We start from the raw sequence: 8959 nt of genomic DNA, 5'->3' as shown, positions 1-8959 counted from the left end.
CAGGGATCTGTGGTAGTTCCTATTCTCCAGGCAAGGAGGAGGAAACAGCATGTTGCTGTCTGCTGAAACCTCCAGAAAGTCAGTGCATGCTGCTGATGCAGACTGGGACATGACACAGCAAGTATAAGCATCTGCACAAGCAAACGGCCTCCGTGGAAAGAAAAGAAATTAAAAGTGTACCAAAGCTGCAAAATGAAACATAATTATTTCTTAGAATAGGCAACTGAAACAGGAATTAGTTGATGATCAGGTCAATGCAGAGTATCCTTCAATTGCTTGGATCCCTGCAAAGTGAAGTGAATAGTGTGCTGAATGCACATTACATAGACAATGCAAAAATCATGAAACTGCAGGAGAGATCTGCTGCTCTAACAAGTCACTACATTCTTCAGACAACAGTGAGCAGAAATAAAAACGTTCACAGCTGCCCTTTCTTCCTATCTAGGTCTAAGCCACAAGAGAAACTTACAAAGTATAAAAAGGAATATTCTCTTGTTCTCTTATCTTTTAAGGAGATAAATAGTGGTATTCATTAACGTAGCATGAATCATTTTCCTTAGTACAGGTACCGAACAAACAGAAATGTCTGTAATTTTCCAGCTAGTTATTTTCTCATAATGACACAAATGTTTAACTTGACAGGTAGGGCCATTATTATGGAGAAAGGGAAGAACAGTATGGTTATTGTATCTGAATAATTAGGTACCATGACACCTATGTGTTAAAACAAAATTGACGTAAAAGTGAAGGAGCGCAAACTGAGTTCAAGCAAACAATGATGTTTTTTCACTGATACAGATGAAAGATGCAGATTTTGTAAAGTAAACATGCAAAGTAGCCTGTCAAGTTTCCAGTAAATGATTTTCACCCCAGTTTAATCAACACGTGATTTCACCCAAATCCTAAGTTTCTATATTTCTTGGAACATGTTTCTACACATCTCTAGCAGGCTACTGTTAACATCTTCCTACTTCACTCAAGCATGACTACAGACAAAGAAATCCCAAGAGGTTGCAAGTTTAAAACTTATTCTTAACTAAGAACATGCTGAAAGATACTTTCACCTTATAAGATTTTTTCCTGTTTAATCAATTATGGATGTAACTGCTACACTGGCTTAGAGGAATCTGCTGTCTATGCCTTCAACATTTTAGGGACAAACAGAATAGAACATCATTGCATATGAGTCAGCAGTGTGCCCTAGCAGCCAAAAGGGCCAACTGTATTTTGAGGTGCAGAACACAGCATCAAGCAGGAAGATAAATTAAAGAAATTTTATTTCATAAGGAGTCGATTGCAGGGAAAAAAAAAAAAGAAAACAACCTAAAAGTCAAATATTCTGACATTGCAATTAGGGATTAAAGCATGACACACAGTTCAAGATTTGCCAACAAAGTCCCAAATAGCTACCCTTTATTTTTTTCCTAATCATGCTTCCTGCAATGGGAAATGATACAAAGATAGTAAGTATCCTAAAGGCACACATTTCCAGCACATATTAGTATACTCCTTCATTTTTATGGTTTTTTAAATTACTCAAGAAAGTAGATGTCTTCATTGCATTTCTTGCTTTGGTATGTAAAGAATAGGCCGACAGAAGACATTTGAAAGAATAAAACACAAAAAGCTAAATTTTTCAACTGTGAAAATTTTACTTTGAGACAAATTTGCTTCAAAAGTAAGCATACCCATTACAAATGATTCACTTTCTGGCCATTTTACCCATTATCCCTATCCCAAATCATCAAGAAGATACTAAATGTTAAATTTGAATCTGTATGGGCAGGTATTTGTTGTCTCGCTTCTGCTTAAGTGGTAGTTGTTGCCAAAGGGTACATTTCCTCTGAATTAAGGAGATCTGACTGCTATCACTTGTCTAAATTCCACACATTTCCTTCACAGGCTGATGACTGACAAATCATATCCACGTCAAATTACAATGCTGGCAAGCAGGCAGGTGTAAAGAAATTGGAATTCAAGCCTGTATTAGCCTTGCCCAGTTCCAAAGCTACAAAAGTTTATTTAACCTGGAGAAGCTGCCTTGCCTGCTGGGACAGCACAAGGGACGCGAGCACCCGCAAGGGTGAGACGGGACACACATGCCATACTTACGTGCAACAGCGCCTTGCAGTGGCTCCGGGAGCGCAGGGAAAGCAGCGGCTCGAAGCACGATGGGAACGCGCTCCACGCGGAACGGGAGCAGCGCAGAGCAGCCACGCAGCCCTCACCCCCGGGAGCACGGCCGAGGGCTGCCGGGGAACACACAGCACCACGGCAGCGACGCGTGCACAAGTGAAAAGCAGGAAATCACACCGTGAATCGCCCTGCAGAATCTCTTGGGCAGCGCAGATTCAGCAAATAATGAGAGCTTCTTGCACATTAAGGACAACCCAGAAATTGGTCTTTTCACAGTAATATGAGGTTGACAAACAGCTTTGGAAAAACTGAAAGTTAACCATTTCAAATTGCAAATTAATCCTCAGGACCCAATCTTTAATATGGTTTATCAGGAAGAAACTCTTGGAAATAGAGAACAGCTATGTCCACTCCTGCACAGTAAACTAGATCTTCTAATCAAAATCTCTCCCTACAGTCATATTAATACTTCATGAAATTTATGATATCAGAAGAAGGAAAAGAAGCAAACTCATTTAGCAAAAACTCTCAACTCAGTGTTAAGTAAAGGTTGTCTTGCAATTAGCTGTTTTACTTGTTGAGCTGCAGCCATAATTAATTCCTACAAATCATTAGGAAAAAGCACTTGCACAAACCAGAATAAGACAAACTCCCATAATTCTACTGACAATTTATATTCTCATGAGGTCCTGTAAACACAGTTATTTCCTAACATTTACATGCAATATGTGGTTCCATATTTATAGGTAAGAAAGATACCAATCTAATTCAGTTAATTTAAACTTCAGGCCACTGCACTTGAGCCTCCCAGTTACATTTCAATATACACTGATGATGAAACACTTTCTATTTACATCTACATTCCATCCATGCAAAGAACACCATTAATCAGCAAAATTTGACCATTTATATTGGGACCTCTATGAGAACACTGCTTGCACAATTAACTTGTGTTTTTTTCAATACTTAAAGGAGGCTTCTAAGAAAGATTGGAACAAACTTTTTAGCAGGGCCTGTTGCAGTAGGAGAAGAGGTGATGGTTTTAAACTGAAAGTGGGTAGAGTCAAACTAGATATAAAGAAGAAGATTTTTACAATGAGGGTGGTGAAAAACAGGAATAGGTTCCCCAGAGAGGCAGAAGATCACCCATCCCTGGAAACATTCAAGGTCAGGGTGGATGGGGCTCAGAAGATGTCCCTGCTCACTGCAGGAGGAGCTTGACAAAATGACCTTTAAAGGTCCCTTCCAACCCAAATTATTCTATTATTCCCTTTTATATTTCATAAAGTTTTATTGAGTTTATTTTACAGATGAGATTGACTTTCCTATGCAAACATGGGCCATTGGTACTGTGTGTTTACAGAATTGTGGTATGTTAACTTTACAGTCTTTTAGCTTTACAGTATAAAACCTGGTTATTACAGAAGACTAAAAGCATGAGTGCTTCACATTGATTCATAAATTAAATATTTTTAACTGTCCATCTCCAGCTATTTACTCCTCTTTACAGAAAAAGAACCCTAAGTATATAATAGTTATCTATGTTGTCAAAACAGGAAGCAATCTTCACCAAGTTTAATTTAAGGCCAGTCGTATTGGATTCTCTATATTGGCTTTCAAGGTCTCCAGAAACTTTGAAGCCAGTTCATCATCCACCACTCGACCATCGCTTGAAAGAGTCACTGTCATGAGTTGATGCTGTTCAAGTTTCTCATTCCCTTCTTCATCTTCCACAATCTTGAGCTCTGGTCTTGCTCGGCCCACAGCGAGGATGCAGGCCTGAGGAGGGTTTATGACTGCTGTGAAATCACTGATGCCAAACATGCCCAGATTGGAGATACTGAATAGAACAGAAGAGAGTTTCAGTAACATCAGAAATTACGTATTCCCTACAAGAAATTATCTATATTCAACGACTACTATGACTTAAATCCCCTCCAAGGCAAAACCCATTAAGTTAAAAATAGATATGAACTGTTTTTAGTTGAGTACATTCACACTCTCAAGGGTTTGGAATTTTTGCAATTAAAAATAACGCACCTTTTTAGAAGTCCCATTTCTTTACAGCAATATATTCTTGCACTGCACACACTGAAGCCAGAAAGTAGGCAAGTAAAGCAATATCTTTAAATATATTTTGCCTGTCCCTGCTCCGAGTCAAATGTCTTTTAGACTGAACTTCACAACTGCAAGTTACAATGGCTGCTGGTATCCAGTAAGTGATAAAATTTGGGCATCCAAGTATCACTCAGGCACATGAAAGCCTCATGGTGCCTTTCTCCCTCAAACACTTCCGTCCGTGTCACCACCTGTGAAGTGGTGTATTAGGAAAGGCTTGGACTCTTTTGTGACAAGTTGTCTATGGAGAAAGCTGGCCTACCATCTCCTCCTCTCTGGTTATAGTTACGGCAAAGAGTAGAAAAACGATGAAACAGCACAGAATCATGGAAGAGCTTGGGTTGGAAGGGACTTTTAAAGGTCATCGAGTCCAGCTTCCACTGCAACAAGCTTCTTCAACTAGATCAGGCCATTCAGAGCCCTGTCCAATCTGACTTTGAATGTTTCTGGGATGGGGCATCCACCACCTCTCTGGGCAACCTATTGATGGACATTCGTACCAAGTTGTGTCCCTCACGGGGCCGTATTGGGACAGTGCTGTTTCATGTCTTCAGCAGTGACACTGACAAAGGGTTCAAGTATACCCTCAACAAATCTGCACCAAGCTGAGTGGTGCTGCTGACAAACCTGAGGGATGGGATGCCATCCAGAGGGACCCAGACAGGCTCAAGAATTGGGCTCATGAGATTCAACAAGGCCAATTGGAAGGTGCTGCACCAGGGCCAGAGCAACCCCCAATATCAACACAGGCTGGGGGATGAACCAATCAAGAGCAGCCCTTCTGAGATGGACTTGGGGGTGCTGGTGGATGAAAAGCAGGTCCTGAGGCAGCAGTGCACACTTGCAGCTCAGGAAGCAAACCATATCCTGGGCTGCATCAAAAGTGGTGTGGCCAGCAGGTCAAGGGCAGTAATTCTGCCCCTCTACTCTGCTACTCTGAGACTCCACCTGGAGTGCTGCATCCAGTGCTGGCATCAGAGAATCACAGAACCATTAAGGGTGGAAAAGACTTCTAAGATCAATTCCAACCATCAGACAGCACTACCACCATGTTCACCACTACACCATGTCCTTAAGTGTCACATCCACCTGCTTTTTGAACACTTCCAGGGATGGTGACTCAACCACTTCCCTGGACAGCCTGTTCCAATGCTTGTCAATCCATTTCATGTTTTTTTTCCTAATATCCAATCTAAACTTCCCCTGGTGCAATTTGAGGCCATTTCCTTTCCTCCTCTTATTATCTAGGAGAATAAACCAACCCACATCTCACTATAACTACACTCCTTTCAGGCAGAAAGAGAACAGTGATAAGGTCCCCCTGAGCCTCCTTTTCTCCAGACTAAACAATCCCAGTTTCCTCAGCTATTCCTCACAAGACTTGTGCTCCAGACCCTTCTCCAGCATCATTGCCCTTCTCTGGACACGCTCCAGCACCTCAATGTCTTTCTTGTGGGGATTGGCCAAAACTGAACACTGGACTCAAGGTGTGGCATCCCCAGTGCCAAGTACAGATGAAATGAACTTGGTTCATTTCACCTGGTTCACCAAGGTAATTGTTTCCCCCTGATACAAAACAGTCTAGTTTTGGCCCTCAGAATCATCACATGGAGTTTCATCCTAAACAGAGCAAGATTTTAAAAGCAATGCATTAAAAGACAGTGGAATAGCTGAGGATAAAACAGTTCTGAACCCATGCTGTATTTACCTGAAAGATCCTCCCTGGTACTCTTCTGGTAAGAGTTTTCCATCTCTAGCCTTCTTTGCTAGAGCCTGAAGAAAATGAAAGAAGAAAACAGGCAGAGAAAAGAAAGAAATTAGTGTGTTGTAATAGACTAATTCTTTTTTTTTTTCAGTAAGACATTTTAAGTACCATACAGACATTAAGTCAGCAAAAGTCACCTGCTTTTGAATTTAGGGAAGCACTTCAGCAACACTTTTGTTGTATCTGCAGTGATTTGGCAGAGAGACTAGGGCACAAAACTTCATTTTCCTACCATTATTGGCTGTTCAATAAAAGCTGTTCTCTCACCTTACAAATATTGTTCCAGGTTTTACAATGGAACCACCATTCTCCCTGGTGTTTTTAGATTGTCTAGCAAAATACTGGTAAGTTCACAGTTTTCCTGTTTAAAGAAATATTTGTTTAAAGAAACTGACATGTACCATTTCAGAACTTTCTACCAGATAGAATGTATTTCTTCCAGCTAAACATTCAACTACCTTTTGAAGGGTGCCTTTAAGGCCACTCCTTCTGTGATCTCCATTTCATTTGTGAGACTTTTCTTTAAAATTCAACAGAAGAAATGTTCAAATACAGCCCAAGAAGTTCATGCTATGTTCCAAGATAAGATCACAGAGTTGTACAAAACTTTAACATTTATAATAAGCATGTCAAAGTTACAAGGATACACTGAGCTTTAATTTAGGCTTTTATTCATCTCTGAGTAATTGGTGAACCAGAAGACAATAGCCATGGGAACAGCATTCACACAACAGGGTCAATATAAGCGTGATGCATTTGTGCAATTGCATTATTTGAATGATGAAAATATGGTGCCTGGATGCACATGACCTGGAAAGAAGTTAAAATTATCCTACAGCAGAAGGGGATATATCAGCAATTACACAAAGAAAGCGCCTGCCAAACTACAGGAAGACTGATAGAGGAGCAGCTGCAGTTACAGTGTGTATGTGCATGTCAGGTATGTATTTATTTCAGTAATTCAGTGAGGAAGCTGAAAAGCAAAATGATGTTGGTGTGGACACCTGCAATCTCTGTAACCCAGTGTCTTTTAGAGGGAGCAGTGTGACCTGTGTCACACACATTCCATTGGAAAGGCAAGGGGAATGCTCACTATCATCACCCCACCGAATGTAACACAAGCCTGCATTTCCATCACGGGAACTGCAGGACATTGATTTGTGGTAGCAGAGGTTTGCAATACTGCACAGTATTGGGGATGATAATGAAAGCCCAACATTCAACAATGCTTTTATTCTTGGCATTCTATGACTAACCCCAGAACCATCTCAGCTGGCCTTCCTCCTCAACTAGTGAAAGGAATTGTTTTCACAACACATCCAGCATAAAGTAAGCAATATGGACTGGAAAAACCTTGAAAACACCCATTTATGAATGTTTTGTGGCATGACCCATCTTTCTCTGCTACAACTTTGTTGGCTGTTCCCCTCTGTTAGCACAGACCATTATGATTTCTGTAGTTTTTTGCAAAAGGCAAGGATTTACAAAGTGCAGTGGTGTCTAGTTTGGGGACAGTTTTATGCCCTAGGAGCTGCTTCCATTGCATTCTTCAGATGCTGCAGGCTTTTGATTAGCACTTGTTAAATGACAAAAAAAAGGCCTGTGTTGGGACATTTCACCATTCCTTGTACTTTTACCTGCCAAAAACCACTCCTTTATCTGGCAACAACTGCCACATATCACTCTGACTGGCACCTGGTCTATGCAAAATACTGCTCATTAGTCTGAGGAGTTTAATGTTACATCCTTAATTGAACTGCATATTGAAAAAAATGCAGACAGAAATATGTTTGATAATATAACTGCAAAGAGAGTAAAAAAAGCGGACACAAGAAATTTTCTGGGAAAGGGAAAAAACACCAAAAAACCAAAATCTCAAAGCCCAAGACTGGAAATACTAAAGATATAGCATTAAGTAGCTTTCTCTTGAGGATTAAAGAAATACTATTATATTGAATTGCAAAAGTCTGTACAGGTTTATTTTTCAAGCAGTCTAGCCACCATTCAACTAAATAACATGATATTATTGTTAACTAAAAATGAAGAGAGTTGCAAAATTAATACGAATTTTGAAGTATGAGTAATGCTGAAACTGCTTTAGATCCACTGCCTTTGTTATTAGTAATGTGTATCTGGGTCACGCTACATTTTCTGCTACAGAAAGCGATACAGCTGCTGTATTCCTCAGCCTGCTGCACTTTTCAGACCTACCTTTGCAGAGGCAGCAATTTCCTTTATTCCCTTGGCAGCAACATCTTTTATAATTGGCGTAATGAGCCCTCGGTCCGTTGCCACGGCAATGGAGATGTCAATGGACTGCAGCCGCCTGCAGGCTTCCCCATCCCACGTTACATTCACATCTGGCATTTGCTGAAACACAGACAGACAATAAAAAAAGACAGCTGTTAGAAGAATAACAGTGCAATGAGTTATTAAGAAAAAGGAAATGCCTTTAAGACACATAGCTACATACAGGCATTCACCAAGTTAATTAGGTTGTACTGATTTTATTTATATTTACTTTGTCAAAAACCATGAATGTATGCACCAGAAACTGAAAATGCCAGGAGAGACAGAAGTTTTTTTGGTGTTGCTAGGAAAAGAAAACCAAACTAATTACTACAAATTCCTTCACTGATACCACCTTATGATGGCCCAGCATGTAAAGCTTCAAAGCAGTGCAATTTCTCCCACAAAATAAATCACAGGATGTTGAATTTAAAAGCGTGGAAATGGACATCCTACTACACCCATGTGTTGTTTTCCACTGGTGTCTCAAGCATGACTCTCAACAAATAAAAGATGCTGCAGGTACACTCACTGTTATTCAGAAGTTCTCCTAAATGCATCAGATTTTTTTTTTTTTTGGATAGACTAAGTTAAAATTGAGATGTTTACTGATCATTTCATTTAGTTTTTTGAGTTTATTGAAATGAAGAA

At 40.1% G+C, this 8959-nt stretch overlaps 1 protein-coding gene across 3 annotated transcripts in view; it reads right to left on the bottom strand.

Annotated features, from left to right (window-relative positions):
• Window positions 1-1260: 1260 nt before the first annotated feature.
• PDHX (pyruvate dehydrogenase complex component X) overlaps window positions 1261-8959 on the bottom strand; it is a 36959-nt gene continuing 29260 nt past the window's right edge. For all 3 annotated transcript variants that reach the window (XM_042038205.1, XM_042038204.1, XM_042038206.1), the window contains exons 9-11: window positions 8231-8389; window positions 5963-6027; window positions 1261-3976 (exon numbers count right to left, since the gene is read on the bottom strand). In XM_042038205.1, the coding sequence (XP_041894139.1) occupies window positions 3712-3976; window positions 5963-6027; window positions 8231-8389 (489 nt within the window). In that variant the 3' untranslated portion in view covers window positions 1261-3711. The remainder of the gene's footprint in view (window positions 3977-5962; window positions 6028-8230; window positions 8390-8959) is intronic.

This window comes from Corvus kubaryi, unplaced genomic scaffold (genome assembly GCF_017639235.1).
Source record: "Corvus kubaryi isolate FWS band 111438036 unplaced genomic scaffold, C.kubaryi_AGA036_p1.0 37392, whole genome shotgun sequence".
In the NCBI taxonomy this organism is placed as follows: domain Eukaryota; kingdom Metazoa; phylum Chordata; class Aves; order Passeriformes; family Corvidae; genus Corvus; species Corvus kubaryi.
This window is presented reverse-complemented; position numbering and strand designations above follow the sequence as displayed.